This window comes from Aquila chrysaetos, chromosome 6 (assembly GCF_900496995.4).
Source record: "Aquila chrysaetos chrysaetos chromosome 6, bAquChr1.4, whole genome shotgun sequence".
In the NCBI taxonomy this organism is placed as follows: Eukaryota; Metazoa; Chordata; class Aves; order Accipitriformes; family Accipitridae; genus Aquila; species Aquila chrysaetos.
The window spans coordinates 14371796-14391764 of record NC_044009.1 but is presented as its reverse complement, the minus strand read 5'-3'; the positions used below and the strand labels follow the sequence as shown (position 1 = coordinate 14391764).

General features: G+C 41.6%; 1 protein-coding gene across 16 annotated transcripts in view; it reads right to left on the bottom strand.

Annotated features, from left to right (window-relative positions):
- Positions 1–19969, bottom strand: part of IKZF2 (IKAROS family zinc finger 2) — a 120858-nt gene that overhangs the window by 19800 nt on the left and 81089 nt on the right. For all 16 annotated transcript variants that reach the window (XM_030018718.2, XM_030018725.2, XM_030018717.2 and 13 more), the window contains one exon: positions 3615–3752. In XM_030018718.2, coding sequence (XP_029874578.1) covers positions 3615–3752 — 138 coding nt within the window. The remainder of the gene's footprint in view (positions 1–3614; positions 3753–19969) is intronic.

Genomic DNA, 19969 nt, shown 5'->3' with positions numbered 1-19969 from the left:
TTTTGTGTGCAGACAACAGACACTGGGCTAAGTCTCAGCTGGTATAAATTAGTGTTACTCCATCAACCTCAATTTCCTTTCCTAAGCTCACAATATTGCTATTTTAAAAAAGTGTATGTGTGCAGAGAAGTGACAGGAAATATTCCCATGGACCCTGGTGTGAAGTCTCCTGTGGGAACAGCATTTTAACGATGTTTTAAGCAACTATGTAAGAGGGAAGGACACAAGGCCATTGTGTGTTTTATGTGGAGCTGGCCTTTGAGCCTCGCACAGCCTAGGGCTAGGCTTCTTTCTCCTTCTCCTAAAAAGAGTATCCTTCTCCACTCTACTTTAAGAATTTCCTTGGACTTTTTGCTTTGTGGAGATGGAGAAGAGCATATAAACGGGTGTAAACCATAGCTAGCATTTAACGTTTCTCCCTGTTTGTTCCCGCAAAGGTCATGTTCTTGGCATTCAGAGACTGTCACTTTTGTCACCCCCAACACATCGCTAGCTAGGAGACCGCAGACTAATTTCTACCTCCGGGGCCACCACTGCTTAGCCAAAAGTTGCCAACAACAAAGTCATCAGAGCTGTCTTGCAGCAGCAGTCATGCTGAGCAGGGGACAGGACCTAGCCACAAGGAGGGGCAGCTCAGCAAGCAACCGGCACCCTGCGAGAAGATGGAGAGTGAGCCAGAGACGCGTACATTCCTACCCACACACAGAAACTAGCCCTCCTTCCCCTCCTCTTGCTTCCCCCTGTGGCTTTAGTCAGGTGATCTAGCCATCTGCAAAACAAAGATAATTGAAATTAAAGGCCTCATCAGGCCATGGTGAAAGCACCCAAGTAGATGACTGTAGCATGCCTATAAACTGATCAACTTGAGCACAATGCTTGAAAAAAGTCCAAACTCTCTAGGGGCTGCCTCCAAGTTTTCTGGAACAATTCATCTCTACAGAAAAAATTTAGTGCAATGTTAAATATTGGCCATATTGGTTGAGACCCAGCACAGCCACTTGCGTTCTTAAAGCAGGATGCCGGTACGGATAAGAAAATTCCCACCTCTACCTATTCTGTGCATAATGGTGAAGTTGTGACCAGGAGTCACACCAAAATGCATTCAGAGGCTTCAAAACACTCAGCAAGAACAAAATACTTAAAAGTATTTGGAAAGAGACTCAGGAAAACTTAACCCCAATGTGATGCAAAATAAACCAATGAATAAACCAAAATCTCCAAAGCATACACTCAGTCATCCTCAGGAATATCCTTTCCATGTGTGACATGGGAGAGAAGGAAATTAATACATTTTTCAGGGCTAGACTAAGACTTAACTTTAAGCTGAGTAATCATTTGTATACTCTTCCCTGGTGTCTTTATAGTCCCAGGAGAAAGGACTTTGCTGCAGACGCTCTACAGGTTGGTGCTCATGACCCTCACTTCCATGCTGAGCTTCACAGGTGAGAGTGACCCTGGGATGTGAGGTGAGATTTCTTGCTGGTCCCAGCTGAATTTGGAGCTCCCTGTCGCTGCCTGTCCTTGCTGTGCCCTCGCTAAACAGCTAAACGAAGACAGTGGATCAAACATCCCCTTAAACATTCTCCGAGGGAGATTTAGACATATTTGCCCAGAGGAGGCACTAGTTGAATTTAAAGTGCTGTTTTAAGCTAATTTTGTTGAGAAAGTAAAGTGGTTGTGTGAACATTGCTATTTTAAGCCCAGGCAAAGTCAGTCAGGGTGTAAATAAAAGAACTGCCCACATGGGGTTTGCACTGGTTTAACTTCAGTTGGTAGGAAAATCAATGCAAGGACAACCATTCTAGCCTCTTTGGGTAGACAAGGTTAAGGACTTACCCTTCTTGTCATAGCATTAAGCAGCTTAGAAAAAGCTTTAGATTTCCTCAGAAGTACACTATTGACAAGAATAAACCCAATTTTAATAAATAACTGAATAATAAACCCAGAAGTGGAGTGGAATTTGGGAAGATCCTCCACAACATGATCTCTGAAACATGCTGGCTGTCATAACTGTATCAGCCTACTGTTATTCCCCTAAGGAAAGGCTGACTGAAATCATCACCCAGCTGGTTAATAAGGCAGGCATGCTCCTGTAGAGTGAAGACCGTACATTTTGTTGGGAACAGAGTCGGTGGTTGAACTCCTGCTATCAACTAAGCACTCCATCTAACAGACCAAGCACACAACAGGTACCTGCAAATAGCAAAGCCCTGAAATCAGTCTTTCCACTGACTTCTACAAATGTAAATTCAGGCCTAAAGCAGATAATCACTAACTTCAATGTCTTTAAAATCATCCATTACATTTTAAATGTTGATTTTAGTCTCCAGGGTATCTACAAAGATAGTAATTACTTACTAGAGCTGTATGAACATTTTGGCAATACATATCAAATACATTTAGAATGCCTCTATAGGATTAAATTGTTGATGGAAAAGTACTCTAAAAATTTTTGGTCATTTTTTTCACCAAAAAATAGCCCATATTAGAAATGCTGAATAGATTTTATTTCAGCTTGTATTTTAGGTTTCTAGAAATGACCTTTCAGAACTTTTACATAATTAATTTCCAAATGAAGCCATTTGACTCTACTCAACAATGAAAAGCAAAATGGAAAAGAAAGAGGAAATGTTCTTTCAACTTTTAATTTACCTACAATCTAACTTTTTGGTATTCTTAGGTATGTGGTAATTTTTACTCAAAATGGAAAACACATAATTTTTATATTTTCTGATAGTAAGAAATATGAAATACTTCAAGTACCAAACATCTAAAGACAACTTTTAAAAATTAAAAGATGTTCAGGTTTAGAAGAGTTTCCAAAACACTAATTTTGAAAGAAATTATAACAATTTTTGGACAGCTACCATTTAGTATTTAGCGCTACAGATAAGCCTACAACCCTGCAGTCTGAGACATTATGTTCGTTATCCATAGTAATAGCTACAGAAATTTTTGAAAACAAATTCATGGGGTTTGACATTTCTTGCTTTCAACAATCTTTTTGGCAATCTTCAGTCTTTATGTATATTAACACATGCAGTGTTAGTTAACATATTAATACTAACACATGTAAATGCATATAAACATTTTTTTTGGTTATAATTACTTTCATCAACACTGTTGAATTCCATTCTGCTCTAGAGATTTTTATATCTATCCCTCCCTTTTGGGGGGATATAAGATAATATTACAGGGAGTAGAAATAATGACTTCTGAAAACCTCCACCATCCTTATCTCTTATAATTATCAGTCACTATCAGAAAGGAAGGGAGGAGAATCATACATCTTATACATGGCTTAGTTCATTTTTAGGGTAACTTTGCACAGGTGACTTTGCTCTATTTTCATGTCTGCATATTTTTACATACTAAAAAGTGAAATACTGACTTTAACAATAAAAATAAAAAATAAAAAAAATCAGCAAAACCAATGCTGTTAAATGGACAGAGTGAAGATTTTACCCCATCTTTTCTCCTCCTGCCTATCTGAGATTAAGCAATCTATAAGATGGAAATGATGCAAAGTGGAAAGGAAGGAAGAAAAGCAGATGGAAAAAAACCCGCAAGAGATGCTCTAGGTCCAAGAGACCTCAAAAGTGGTTTCCACCCACCATGGTGACTCATGACCTGCCCAGCAGCCTCCATACTGACATTCTGCAGATAGTTGTGGCAGCGTTCCTTGTGCTCCTCCAGTGAACTGCGCTGCTTGTAGCTCCGGCCACAGTAGTTGCACTTGTGAGGCTTCCCCACTGCGGAAAGAACAAGAACATCAGGTCAAATCCACTGCAATGCACTTTTGCTATCAAAAAAAAAATCACACCTTTGCAACAAACAACTCTTGCAATGGAAAGACACCTAAGAAAGGTTACTCAAGTCCCAGACCTTTTTTCCCAGCCCCATTTTCCCACCGCACACACCTCCTCCCACCCGCTGGGTACTTCGCCCGATCCGTTTTTCACTCTAACGCGTCGTATCAGCAGAAGGAAAAAGAGGCGGACTTGTTGGTCGCAAAGCAAATAAACAGATGATGAGGGGAAAACAAACCAAACAGCTGAATCACACCTCAGCGCTGCCTGTGTGTCACCAAGTCTCGTGGGAAAGAAACTTCTGAGACATTTTGCCCATGGCATGAACAGTTGCCTTCACAAAAAAGAGCTGCCCCAGTGGCCTAATTCTGCTCCCAACTGTGGGGAAACCCATTACGTGGCCCAGAGGAGTTCTTCTTTCATTGAGAAAACTTTGCCAAAATTACTAAGGGAAGGTTGGAAAATAAAAGACAACAGAAAGTAACTTTCGTAACAGCACTGTTACATGCCAGAACTGAGCTGCCACCAGTAATTCACAGGACCGGATAATATTAAAATGTATATAATATAAATATATATATATAAAATATAAAAAGCCATGTACAATGAAAATCAAGCTAGATGAACACAAGATGTTAACTCCAATTTTTAAGTTTTTTTTTTTGGTTTCACTCAGCAGCATTATGAACAAATGGCAAATGCTTCTTAATACATGCAAAACCTGGCACCAGATTCTCATAAAGTATATCCTTTTCGTAGCATGTCATTAAGAAACCACAAGAATAGCCTAACCCAAGGCCAGAAAGCTAGCCAGAAGTGTATTTTGCCAAGCCGTGCTAATAAAGGCTTTTAATATAATTTAAACTTGTAGAACACGAACATTTTTATTCTTTAATAACTGAAGAGCTATTAAGTCAGTACTGCAAGTCTAGTAAAACACCATCAGCTGTGATTTTCAGAGCTGGCTGAGGGATGGGGAAGGTCAAACTTCTTCCAGAGTTTTGGAAATCTTAGGTAAGACTTTTAGTTTCCAGCCAAAGAAATTGAGAACATCCTCTGTTGGATAATATACAGGTTTCTATTGGGTTTGTCCCAATATTGAAAGCCTTTCATGGTCATTTACTTAAAGAAATCCAAGCTGTACTAACTGCAGCCAAAATGCACTGTCACCACTGGGATGGGAAAATGCAGGGGAAACTGTAGGGAGGACACCCGTAGCCAACAAGAAGCTGGGCAGAGAGCTCCTTGTGTTAGGGCTGAAGCCCTAAACACAAAAGACCCCGAGTCAGGGAAATTCTCTGGGGCCTTTTCAGGACTAGCACATACCCCAGTGTGTGCCCCACACCACCCATATGGTGGAAGATGAAAAAGCCTGAGGCTCTGGTATTAGAGCTGGTCAAAAATTTTCAAATGTTTTCGTCTCAGAAAAAAGGGATTTGATTAAATGAACACACTTGCAGAAAGTTTCTGTTTTTCTCAAAAAGTTTGTGTTTGCAGTTCAGTGGCACAACCCAGTTTTCCACCAGGGAAAAAAGAAAAGCTGCTTTTAATAAGCATCCAAAGCGTGGATTTATTTCTCTTTATTTAGAGATAAGGCTTATCCTCAGGAAAGTATTGTGTCTTGGACCAAACAGTTGTTGTGGTCTTTATTTTATTTTGCTCACTGGCTTACACTGTTGCCATAACTGGCGCTGGTACTGGAAGTCTCAGCAGAGGCCAAGCGTGAGGCTCATTATCATTCCCAGAGTAATTGCCCTTGATGTGAATCATCTGGATCAAGCCTCAGCTCTTAAACATAAACCAGCCATCTCATTCTGTAAGCACCTTTAGGAAAACGCACTGGTGCCTCCCTAAGATGGAAAGACTTATCATCACCATTAGAATGCTTCATCATGCATCTAGATGGTATCAATGTCTGTTAGTCTGACACCTTTATTAGAAGCTAACTTGGTATCTAATCAAAAAAATCCAACGCAATCGAAGGGATTAAGTTCACCAAGCTGAAGCCAGCCTGAATTAGCCCACCCAGTTTGGCTACACCAGGTTATCAAGCAACTTAGATAAACTGTAAGACACAAGGGAAAGGGATGATTGCTTTCAGCTATTCAAGAGACAGCTACAATTCATTAAATATATTATCATTTAGCACAGAGAAACATATTCTGCTACAAGCTCACAGTACAAAAAAAAATAAATAAATTTTACAATCAAAAAAGTTTATATTACACCTCTTCAAATGGTTGCTCCCTGCATTGCAACAATTTCAGAAACTATTCACACACAAGGCTGAGCTTTTCCAATGATATCTAGAATAGTCAGCTACCCAAATTCCATCAAATTTCAAGGCTCATAGAGGCGATAAAAGCTAATGATAAAGGCATGATTTCTACAGGCAATATGGGATTTGAGGAACGTAACTCCCCAAGGAAAGAAATACTCCAGCACACACACTCCTTCCTCTGGGGAGGAGATAAGAGAATAAACAACACATGACAAATGTTAGTCGTGTTGCCTAATACGCAACTGGAAGCTGCTCAGACACAACCACGAAGAACAAAGTTTGTGAGCTCCAGCTGAGTAGGATCAAATACAACTCCCTTGGGTTCATTTCCAAATTCTGTCCCCCCACTCTACAGATGCAATCACATCATAGCCCCAGATGTGTAAATCTGATTTCTACTATAAAATTACACAAAGTGACTGTGACTTGGGTTGTAGCACAATTGGTCAAGTCAGACCACAGTAGAATCAGTTCTCATAGCAGCAGTTTGTGTCACCAGCAATTCTCACAACCTGTTTGGTAAGAGATGCAGCTAGCCAAGGGAGCAGTTATGGTCTGGATTTTAGAAACCTTGTCGTTGTGACAAATGTCAAATATTGTATAGTAGGTAAACATTAATAGTCAAAATGTACACCCAAAACATGTGGCTTGCACTATTGGGCACAAGCAGTCTTGGTCTATAGGCCATTGACTTGAAGGCAAGGAGTTCAACAGTGCTATAGCCTACCAAAACCTTCTCCAAGCCCCTACTAAATGCAGCTCTTTCCACCACAGAGCCATTTCCACTGTAAAGCCACTCAAGTTTGGCTCAGCTTGCTTGGTATGAAGTTGCCTTCTCCGAGATCCCCACTGAAGACCATGGTACATAGACACCACATTTGACATCGTATGTAACCACAGCTGCCAATGGTAGCAGCACCCAAGCAAAGTCAGTTTGGAAATCCCTGGTTTGGGGTAATTATTCCTTTATCACGTTTTCAGGGTAAGCAATCAGATAAAAAATTACCATCACTCATTCTCATAGAAATGACACAATACAGTGAATGCAAACAAGCCCAAAATCTTGAGAAATCTTCTATCTGTTGTTGAACTGGGAAAGACCAAGGCACTGGGCAAACCCCAGCGGCCATACCTATGAAACAGCTAACTTGACGAGCATAAAAAAAACCACTTTATATTTCTTACTGAAATGTCAGAATTTCCACGCATTTAAGCTCAGATTCATAGAGATGACAATGTGGCACAGAAAACCCACAGTGGAGTCTCAGCCTCAAGTGGAAAATATTATGACAGTCACAGTGAAAAAGACATTTAAATTTGAAGTACAATTTTTACCATGAAACAGGTAAACCGCTTGTCGAAATTCATAGAGAAACAGAGTTTGCTTGTGAAATTAAAATGCTCATGTGGAGGGAGGAGGGGGAAGAGGAAGAGGACATAAAAGGCAAGGTGTTTCTGAGTTAGGAATACTTTTGAGTCCTGTGGGTGAACTTTGATAGCTGAGAAGTCTGCGTGCAGTGACAATGAGATGGTGTAACTCTAAGGTCAATATTCAAGACAGAAAGCAGACTTGGGCCTAGGGAAACTTCTTTAAAGTCATAAAAAAAGGTCAGTGAAAGAGAAAGAGCCTGTAAGGCATTCGTACAGTATTTTGTTCTCAAAAGAGATGGGAGTGCATAGCAGAATATAAAGTAAGTCAGAGGGAAATAACAAGGCATCCCAGGTAATACCTTGCCATAAGCATATAACATGAGAAAGGCTTATAGAACAGGTTAAGAGCAACAATATACTTTGCTGAGCTAAAATCCTGCCTCCATTAAGACCAATGACAAAACATGCACCAGCTTCAGCAGTCAGGATTAACTACTCCCACATTTCCCTGTTTCGGGTACCACATTCTCCTCTGCAGCAGCGCAGATCAGAACTCCTTCCCATCCACCTGCCCACGTCCTGAGTCCCTGCGACAGCTTAACTTCTAACACAACCAGCTCATACAGGAAAGGGCATTACTACGGCCGTGTGACATACGTCAGCCCAAGCCAGGGACTAGAGACTTTGCACTGAGCTTTGTATCAGACTTTTATTATTTTTGCATTATTGCCCCATCAGGCCCTTGGAAGGGAAGCCAGCCAAGATTTCTGAACTAAGTGGCCACCTGACGTAGCTACTTTTGGTCTGAAGAAGTCCCTCTGATAGCAGCACACCGAGCATGACACTTCTGTAAAATCTGAACTCCCACTCGAACCCTAGCACCCCAGAGCTGGAGGAAACCCCAGTACTCTCTAACTGAAGCTTTTCTGAAGCAGCATTGAAGAAGTTAAAATGGTCTTTTGGGCTGATACTTATACCTGTCAGCGAGGTTGCAGAATTGTCTGTCACAGTGATAACCAGTATTAATTCATTCTTTCTTCTTTCTTCCCTAAAACTGGAAGCTGCTTGGGAGAGGGGAGCTGTTCTGCAGTTACATAGTGCCTACCTACCCCAAAGCAGCCCTTTGCCTTGAATGGCACTTAACGACAGTAAGATCAGTTTTAATGCAGAGATAGGAAATATGATTAAAGTGCTGGGTTGGGACTAGGGAGTGTAGGGTTCAACTCTTAGTTATGCTACAAATTTTGTGACTGCAGGCAAGTTATTCTGATTTCCTGTGCTTCAATTATTCATACGTATGATTAAGGTAATAATTCCCTTCTTCACAGCATGTAAATGAATTCATGCACTTTGTGAGATGCACAGAGGCTAATTTGGTGAAGCTCACACAAGTAGGTAGACACAGAAAAATGCGGCCCATATCTCTACTGAGAAATTAAGGACTTAATAATACACTGTGATTTTATTAGATAAGGGAGTGAACATTAAAGAGCAGGAGGAGATATTCAGGGTGGCGCAGAGTAGAGGATCAAGCAGGAATAAGAAAATCAAACCAGAAAAAAATTAGGTGGCATATGAGGCAATTTGCAGGCATGGTGTCCCTTCAGGCTGTGAAACGGTCAGCCCAGGGGAAAGTAAAATGCCCCTGAGCTTAGTGACATTTAACACCACACAGGACAAAAAACGAGAGTGTGCAATAGTCACAAAAAGGTGGATATAATAGCTACTGCGGTCCTTCCCACCTCCAGCTTCCCCCAGTTGAGGAAGCAATTGTCAGAGCCAGGGAGGTCCAAGGCAGTGCTGAGGTTTCGGCAGGAGGGCTGAGGCTGCACAGAGGCGACACACAGTCCCTCCAGTTCGCTACTGTAATTAAACAGTGCACTTTAGCTTTTCTAGAGCTGCCTAACTCAAAGCTTCACACACAAAAATATTTACATGAATAATAGACCCCTGAACAAATTAATCACAAAAAAACCTAAAGCGAGACCTAAGCCCATGCTGGCTCTGAGCAGCACGTAGCTTTGCAAAGGAAACTGCCTCCCACTCTGCTGCTGTATCTCGCTGCTGTGCTTAATGACTGTAAATGTGTTCATTGAAATTCATGGGAGCTCTTTGATTTGTTGCCTTTTTTTTTTGCCTGGGAGATTACACACACATACAAACAAAACGGTATATGCTGGAGTTCAGAAATAACAGCAAGTCCCATAGCTAACCTGAGACTGTCCAAGACAACCTGCATGCAGAAGTCACGACGTGTAAATATCTAAAATAAATTCTGCTAGAGCACACAAACACACAGACTTGTAACACGCAGCGTCAAGTACCTCCACTTCTGAGCACCCAACCTGTGACATCTTAAAGCAGTCTGATTTTCAGAAAGAACCAAATCTCTAATCACATTATGAAAACTTTGCCCTTAATCTTTTAATGCTTGCCAGTCCAAGAGGAGACAGCAATACCTGGGGTACTTTTCATGGGATGCCAATACGTTTCTGGACCTCATGGAGTTCTGATGTCTCCATTCTGCTAGCACTTTTTAGATTATGATATTTTGGGCCAAGTATTAGGGTTCGTGATGTCATGTGGTAAAGAACAGGTTTGCTAGATCCTGTGGCAGAGGAGACCATACAGCTAGATCTGTACTTAAAAAGGTTTCTGGACACTCTGGACACCTCAAAAGGTTCAAAAACCAAAATGCAGCATTACAATAGGAAAAGCCTACATACATGCCACTAAGCAACTAGTACTTTCTTGACTTGGAGCTTGATATAGAGCTGTTGGCTCACTTCATGACCTCATGGCCCAATGCCTCTTAGTAAAGGTTATTATCAATTCCCTATTGATACATGTGTGGCTGTTCAACATTTTATTGATACATGTGTGGCTGTTCAACATTTTGCGAGCCTCCCAGCAAATGAGAAATGGCTCGTCCTGCCTTTTTTGCACAGTAGCAGTCAATGATAAGTTATTTCTGTCGACAACTACCACGTACTATTACAGTAGCCCTATAGAGCTAGCAGTGAAACACCACTAGATACTCATGGTACATCAGCATGCAGTAAAACAATGGCAAAACATTGCACCTACACACCCTTTGTTTTCTAGACACACCTGCCTTTCCTATAAATATCTCCAGGCCACAAACCAGCAGCTTGACACCTGCATCTACCTGCCAGTTGTTTACGGTATCGTAAAACAAGCAGCTAGCGGTGAAATACTGTACTAGTGTTCAGTCCTCCCTTGATCTTCTGTGGCAAGCACTATTAAACATCAGATTATACACAAACTCCAAAGACTTCATCCATGCTACATTTTGGCTAGAATGGACCACAAAAACACGCACATGCACATGTGGAAAACAAGTAAATACTCTAGTCAGGACAAACTTTCAAGCTTCTATACCTTCTTTATGTATAAAAACATGGGTCAGACTCTGGTGTAAATCAGTACACATTAGTGCTCATGTACAAGAGTTAAGGGGTTGGGGTCCTTATTTGTACCTTCAAGGTGGTTCTGTCTGTAGCCTTTTATTACTTTAGGAGTTTATTACTATTTCTCTTGCAGCTACTGGTGGCTCTATTATTTAAGCTGATTCATCAGATTGTGTTTATTTATTAACTGATCTGCAGGATTTTACAGATAAAACAATGTTCCAATCTGCCACAAGGGTTATAAATAAGTAGGTGGCATTTTTGTGCCAGAAGTTTAAGAAACAAACAAACAAACTCCTGTTTCATTGGCACAGTCACAGAATTACTGAAATCTCCCTAACCGTCCAGGACTCCTGCCACAGTCTCTCAGCACCCATTAGACAATTAAAAACAGAAAAGCAAGAATATTACGCCCCATTTTTTTCCTTAGCAGCACAGAAGACAAACAGTTCACTTTGTAGGTTTGTATTTTGTATCTATATATGTGTGAAAAACAAAGAAAAACACACATGTCTACGTGAAACCATGCAAATAAATTACGTAGTAAATAAAGGAAAACACAGATAAGGACATTAACATTGTATTTAGTTCTGAAAAAGATGAAATCCACAGATACTTGCTCCAATTCTGTGTCCCAAGAAACATATATTGCAACAGATAGAAGATCTCATATATTTCTCTTGGCTTACCTTTATTTCCTTCAACATAAGAGCTTCAAAGCTGGCAAATGGCACTTGACACTCATTTTTAATTTATATTAATGGCCATGGAGCTCTCAGATCCCCCCATATATATCTGAAAATCTCAAATACAAATGTTCTGCGCTTGCGCTGTGAGGCCACTGAACTGGGTGCACTGTGCTTGTCCCATACCAACACGTCCCAGTCCTCCAGGCACCCCTGGCACTGGTGGGGTTCCTAGAGATTTTACACTGACTCTGAAACGGTTAAATACTATTTAAAAGGGACTTTGTTTAAATAGCACTCTGGTGGTGAGATAAACTAACAAAACCCACGAGGTCCACAAAATAACGGGGTGTTTTATCACCTGGCCAGTTTCAAAATTGCTTAAAGGCAGCCACGTTTACAGCAACTTACTTTTAAGCGGAGAGAGGCCCTGCAACGAATACGAGAGGGGTGACTTTGGAAAGGAGCCTCCTCCCTGCAATGCCTCCGCACTATCTGGATGTGGGTGGGAACTGGCTTAAAACAGAGGTTAAACCTTAACTGTATGTACTGGCTTTGTATTTTCCACTCCACTTCAGACCTTTAACATTATATTAAAGTCTACTTGATAAGTGGAGCGTTAATTGGTTCACAGGACAAACCTTCCAAAATATGCTCGTCGGCTTCTCTTCATTTTAACCCTGCTCCTGGGACACAGTGAGTAGGAAAACCAAAAACAAGTTTAGGTCAGCCTGTTGTTCTCTGCCCTGTCCGCTCCCCATCAGTGCCACAGCTCAGCAGGAATTTAAGGAGGTGACTGGAGATGCACATGTCATCGCAAGCCAAGTTCTGACTGCAGGCAGAGAGGAACAGCTCACTCATGCAGCACAGGGTGTGGGTACCTCAGTGGAGATCAGGAATGCTGCTGGACAAACACTCCCTTGAGAAGTGCTTTTGTTGTTTTGGTTTTTTTTTTCCCCCTTTGGGTAAAACAAGTGTAGATGTTGGGCCAGATTCATAGGCAGCATGAATGGAAGTAATACCCTGAAGTCAATTTACAGCAGCTGCTTACAGTTTATATGTGCTGCCCCTTTGCATGTCTTGCAGAAGCCCTTTAGCATTACAAAGCCAACAGAATCTGAGTTATTTGAAGCAAGCAGTGGCAAACAGAGTGGTATTTTATAATATATAAACAAATACTATGTTTTATACTACATAAACAAAAGGAGACAGACAGAATACATGACATCTAACTTTCACTGTAGCATTAGATACTTTTCTTCTGCATAAAATCACTGAACAAGCCCTTAACTCTAGCTCATTTCTTCCCAGCCCGTGGCAATGAGTTCCACCGTTCCACCTACAGGCTCCTGCACAAGAAAAAGCACTTCTTTTAGCACCTGGCACCTTTCAATTTAATGTCTCATATTAGGACATAGGAAGAATGAGCTCCAGTTTCCCTTCGTGTAAGTTTTCCCTTTTCTTGTCACTGTCAGAAACAAAGTTTTGGAAACAGACTATTAACAGCAAGCTGTCATGAAGATAATAGCGACACAGAAAGAATAATATTGACAGCTCCTCTTCTTTTCCCAACCACTGAAGTTGGGAGTTTTCATTTATTTTGATCAAGGCCAGCAGAGAAGGAAACCTTGCTTCCAAAAACAGGTCAGGCTGTGAAGCTAATGGGGTCCTTTGGGACATGAAAATTTTTATTCATACTTCCCTTACTGCCCAAGAACCAGCGTGGCCCATGCCTTTGTGTTACCCTCATAAAGATCTGCTGTTCAAGCATGTGGTTTTGTCCTGTCTTGCACAGATGTCAAATGAGGTCAAACAGAAAAAGAGCTGACTGACTCCTTTTACCTAGGCAGTTTTCCTATCTCCTCCTGTTGCTCTCTGCCTGACAACATATATATTTACCACCAGCGTTACAGAGGAACTGGAAATAAGGGTGGGACTTTTCTCAAGCAGACAGTGCTGAGCCAAGCTGTGTTGCATACTTTGGAAAACCTCATATGCTAAAGGCTCCTCCGGGGTAAGGCTTTTAGGGCCAGCTCACTGCTCCCAAATGCCCTTCCCAACACCCAAAGCATTTACTCCAGCTTCGTCAAGGCAAATGAATCTGCTGCTACCAGGGCTGGACAGACACCTCCTTTTCCCACCACACTCGTCACCAACACTTGTGGTCTTCACTGCTCCACATTCAAAGTCAGCCACAGTACTTGGCAAGGGAAGTCAGGACCATTTTGTATGAAAACAATTCTTAGCACTACAAAAATTAACAGTAAAGATATCTTTTAAAGGATGATAGGATCCTTTAACTCTCAGAGATATTTATCTGGAATACTGGACAGCTTCTGTTCTTCTACATCAAGTGTCTATGTCTAACACTGAAGCTACATTAATCTTTTCTGAGTAATACAATTCAGCAATTCCTGTTAGCCTCAATATCTTTCCTAGCTGTATTTTTTTTTGTAACACAAAAAATAAATAATGACAGTTCCACAGCACTTCCTAAACCCCAGGATTTTTTAGGTTTGCTCAGTGGAGAGAATGAGAAGGGAGGGAGAGGGGAAAGATTTGGGGGTTTAGGATGTTTCTTTTTTGGTGCGATTAGTTTTGCACTACAAGCCCGGGATAGACTCAGAAACTGCTATCGTGGCTGAAAGGGAGGCAGACAAAATGAAAGGAAATTAAATATGGGTGTGAAATTAAACCAAAAGGACGGAAAAGAAAAGAAGGGAAGAAAAAGCAACTGCTTGGGCTGTAAGTAAAGTAAAGATAGAAAAGCTAGAGAACACAAAACAGAGTGCTCTAAACATCCAGAAGTACTTTAAAAAGGTTTCCTGTAAAAACAGGGAATTTAGGAAACTCTGAACATACTTAACTGCATTCTTTGACAGAAAAACACCCTCACAAAAATTCATATTGAAGGTTCCGCTAGGCTATTAAAAAGAGGTGATTTCTCTGACAGGTCTGAATCAAGAGTGAAAGAGTGTAAAACTTCTCACTGCTTGAAACCTGGGAGAAGGAAAAAAATCTCTCTTTTTCTCATTTTCTTACGCGTGTGTGTGTGTGTGTGTGGAGAGTCTTGTAACTGAGTCAGCAGACAGGGATTTAGGACATCTGGGTTCATTCCTATCTGTGACACTGATGTCTTCAATGCCTTTGACAAGTCCGTTTTTGTCTGTACCGTAGGTTCATCCCCTCCAGAAGGTGGTTGGGCAGAAAACCTTGCTGTCTTCTTGTCTTGGGCTTGAACAATCTGAGAAATTACCGTCTCTTACTATGAGTTACATTACCCAACACAAAATGGTCCTTTCCCTTCTCTTCACCAATGGTGTGATCCTATGCAAGTGTCGTGGTTTAACCCCATCCAGCAACTAAGCACCACGCAGCCGCTCACTCACTCCCCCCCACCCAGCGGGATGGGGGAGAAAATTGGGAAAAGAATTAAAACTCGTGGGTTGAGATAAGAACGGTTTAATAGAACAGAAAAGAAGAAACTAATAACGATAATACTAATAAAATGACAACACTAATAATAAAAGGATTGGAATGTACAAGTGATGCACAGTGCAATTGATCACCACCTGCCAATCGACACCCAGTTAGTCCCCAAGCAGTGATCCCCCTGCCCCCACTCCCCCCAGTTTATATACTCGATGTGACGTCCCATGGTATGGAATACCCTGTTGGCCAGTTTGGGTCAGGTGCCCTGGCTGTGTCCTGTGCCAACTTCTTGTGCCCCTCCAGCTTTCTCACTGGCTGGGCATGAGAAGCTGAAAAATCCTTGACTTTAGACTAAACACTACTTAGCAACAACTGAAAACATCAGTGTTATCAACATTCTTCTCATACTGAACTCAAAACATAGCACTGTACCAGCTACTAGGAAGACAATTAACTCTATCCCAGCTGAAACCAGGACAGCAAGGGACTGTATACCAGCCAGGTCAAACTTGTCCCGGACTTCGTGCTGATCAAAGCAGAAATCTCATGCATCTTAACCAAAACTGTACTTGCAGTCTCCTGAAGTTGGCTCATCATTAGCCCTTAGGACAAACTCATTGCTTGTAGAAGACTAATGATATGAACTTAATGGATACATTTTTCACAATATAGCTAACATGGACATTTTACTGTGGCATGTAAAAGTCAAACAAAGCACTTTTCCTGGTGGATGATCTATTCTTTGAAGCTGAGCAGCTTCATTCCAACAAAACATGCCCAAAATCCATCCTTTCATGCTGCTCAATGGAAACATAGCTATGGATATCGAGACAGACCTGATCCTACAGCATTACCAACACCTGCACTTTCACCCGAAGTCAGATACAATACTATGCTTTCCTTCATCTCCAGCTCCTGGAGTCAGTTGACCAAAGAGAAAAGTTAGCTTGCATGTTTTACCACTTCCTCCCCACTCATGAAATAAATATTATAAGGTAAATTAAACGGCCAATTTATTACCTTTCACTCTCCTCATTTGTAAGTGTCTGTGATCTCGGGGATCCAGATTCATGATTTTTTAATTCCTGGGGTTAGAAACACATCAATAGCATAAACTCTGAGGAATCATGCCAATATCACTGGAGTTTTTTCAGATTAGTACAACTACAACTGATGTCAAAAGCTCAGTCATTTTGTTCAAAAACACTTTCATGAACCACCTGTTTTCCTACTGGAAATTTTCCACTCTCCTGTTGTTTTAAAATCCAATGGAGTTAAGATGGCTTTTCTCCCTAAATGTGCTCTTACTTATGCCTTAAATAATTTTGCTGTTCCATCCTGGTGTTTTATAGGAAGAAAACTAATATTACATATGAATCACAGAATAAAGTGCCTCCTACAAAAGACATCACTCTATTAGGTGCACATTCCAAGAAGCACATTCACTGTGCATTTAATTTTCATTTACAATATGTGCTCTATACCCAGTACGCTGCCTGTATCAGTTTTTGTTTTCATAACCTATTCCTGACACTTAACAAGAACTGGGAGTGCTGCTCCAGGATTTGGCAAGAAGGAACAGGTTGTGGATGAGCAGGTTTCTCTGACTCACCTACACGGATCAACAAGGAAAAATAAAAGGGAGAGGGTGGAGATTGCAAAGGGAAAAAAAAAAAAAAGCTGAAAAAACCCCACCAAAAATGAGAGAGAGAGGAGTGACGTGTTCCTTTGGATGCGGTGTGTAATGCAGCTGGCAGACTGCCTGCTCACAGTGCCACAGAGTTCCAGACATGCCAGTCCAGCTGACTCAGCTCTTCGGAAGAAGGAAAGAGAAGGGAGAAATTTCACAAACGTTTCTGATATCCAAGAGACAGGGATCAGTAGGCTCTCCTCGAGGATCTTCGGACCTGTCTTTCACACCAGGAACTCGAGTGGTGTCCCCAGAGAGGTATTAGAGAAAGATGCTCACAGGATAACCTTGTACAGAACTGCTTATGCAGTATCAAATCATGCCTCTGTGGTTGTCAGAAAATTCAGCAGCACAGCTTCATCCCACAAACCAGAAATGTCAGGCCTTTCCTGGCCAAGGCTAGCTGCTCTCAGACAAGCCACTGTCTCCAAGGAGACGAACAAAATGCATGCACATGAAGGGTATCCAAGTGAGAGAGTCTATGGCCCATGTCGCTTTTCTATATAAAAATTTCATCATCAGATTCTCAGCAGTGTATCCTTTGCATATGATTTATTTTCTAGGAAGAGCTTGAAGCCCTTAAATAGTCTGGGCTCTGCCTACGTGTGAGACCAGCTCTATCCCACGATACAGTACCATGCTGTAGGCAGCTCAGAACAGCCCTGGTCCTGTTCGGCTGGTGGGAGACTCTGTGCTGTCCTAGACTTCCACTCCAAACTGAAGAGGCAGGAAGAAAAAAAAAAAACCACGTATTTCCCATCAAAAGGAACAGAAACACAGACTAATGCCCAGACTGTCAAAGCCCCTAATTCCCATCGAAATCAAGCAGACCTCAGTGCTCTTGAAGATAAGAGCTATAGTGAACTGGCCCCAAAATCAGCACTAGGATCAGTTTGTCTTAATTTTCCGGTCAGGATCCCTGCTACGGGCCCTCAACCACCTCAGAGCACATGACAACATTCACACCTGTCTCGCTGGAAGGGAGGGAAAGGACATGTGCTTGGGGAGCACATTCCCCCATCCTTTTTGCAGCAGCAGCATCCCTGGGAACTCTGTTGCCTTACATTGAAAATCCTACTGAATTACACTGCCCAACTGATCCCTCACAGCACTTCCCACAGAGGTGCAGTGACTCTTGCATATTTAATACAAAAAGAACGAACAACCTTTAAGTAGAGGCTTTTCCGAAAGCGAGTGCTTTGCAGCGTACAGATAACTGTGTGGTTGGTGAGCGTCCCAGCGAGGTGCTCTTTGTCAAAGTTTCAATAGGCAGGGCCTCAACACCATTTCTCCAGCTTCAGGAATGAAGATAGAGATCTTGACTCTCTGTTGCAAGGCAAGGAGGGAACTTGGGGCACCCTGTCTGAAATCAACACAGCACAGTTATGCAAAACATGTGTGCAACTGGCATCTCTTGTGTAATCCTGGCTGCAATGAACCTCTCTAACCACTCCAGAAAGGAAGGAGGGGCAGAGGGTGGAGAAAGTTCACACTTAGATCAAATAAAAAATGGGAAAATATCCAGAGAGCTTTAGTCAGGTAAAAACACAGTTCCCTCTCATGGGAAACCTCCAGGACAAGTTTCCTTGAACTTCACACAGGGTTATAAATAGGAGGAGAGTCACACAGAGTTCAGTACAGGTTCACTGTAAAAAAATCTAGACACTCTCATTTTCCTTCTTGACTAATATCCATCAATATCTTAGCTGTAAGCCAATTCATAATTACAGGTTGCTGAGAGCTCAGGAGAATATATCAGTAGCAGCTTTCTGCAGCTCTGCTATGGTATGGTGTTAACTGCATTATTTTTTTCCCCTTTTTTTTCTCTTGGCTTCCTTACCAGATGGCAAAAATACCTCTCTTACACCTTAAAGCACTCATAAATAAATATATATATATCTATATATCTATCTCAAAAATGTCAGTAGTGGTTCTCCATTTTGCACTACCCCATAAAACAGCTCTGAGATAGCAGTGAAAGACGGCCTCGAACCACCATTTGATTCCAAGCTCAAACTTTCTCAAGCTGAAAGGTTTCACAAACTCCTTCAAGAACTGACGAAGGCCAGCTCCAAATGCTGGATCTCCTTTCCTCAAAGACAATAAGCAAAAGCTTTTTGCCCTTGAAAATAATTTTCTCAGGGGAGAAAAAAAAAAAAAAATACTGTTTTCCTCCTTAGAGCTGCTGTGGTATTTTGCTGCTCAAACAGAGTATGTGAAGAAGTGGCCTTGGTTTTGCTGAGATGTGGCTTCGTCAAGTCAAAACCATGTTCTCGTCTCAAGTGCACGAGAAAGCTCTCAGTCACCTCTTGGATCTCTGTTCTGCAAAAACCACTGCAGCTACCTCAGAAGGCTGCCTCTGGAGCAGGAGGACTCCTGATGCACTGCATCACATCCCTCAAGCTTATTCTAATGCAATGAAACACCCAGCTCCCAAAGACAGTCCGATGCCTGTGTTTACAGCTGCACCTTAAATTCTGGTTTTGTATGTACCTATGCCAACTCGAGCATAAAAATAGTGGATTTCTGAAACAATCCCTGATGACAAGGAAAACAAGGCCAAAAGAGGCCTCTGTAGTTTGAACTTAAAGGAGCAAAGGACTACACATCTTTAAATACCTAAGGTGCCAGACCCTCACCAGCCAGCCTGTCCATAGTAGTTCTGGTGCAGACAAGTGATTCACGCGAAGCTACCTTGGTGCTTAGGTACCTGAATTTGCAAATTGGGTCTCTCAGGGTTTTTTCCTATTTCATTTTCCCACCACTGAAAAACGGATAACAACAAGGGAACAACACATACGCACTTCACACAGGCTTTGTGCTGATGAAACAGATAGGGTTCATAAAAGAAACAAGATGCAAAAATTGCAGGCTAAGTAGTAAGTCCTTTAGCATTATTAATAATCACCTTACTATTGTGTCTAAGATAATCACACCAGTATCAGGATATAATACATCAGTGGTTATGGTAACAATACAAAGTTATTATTCCTTCCACTTTATAATTATCTCATTTCACTATAGCACAAAGGCTAAGTAAAACTAAGAAGATAATATGCAATGCTATGCAGCGGGGGCACCAGCAGCACTGGAATACTCTGCTGCGTACTTACATGATCTTCATTGCAGCAATATGCATGCACCTTGCAATCATTTGTGCATGCTGCCCTCTCACCATCATGACAAGGTTAAGAAGTACTCTTTATTTTGATTTCACTGACAGACAACTGAGGCAGAGATGAGGTTAAGGGGTCTGCATCTGTACTGGC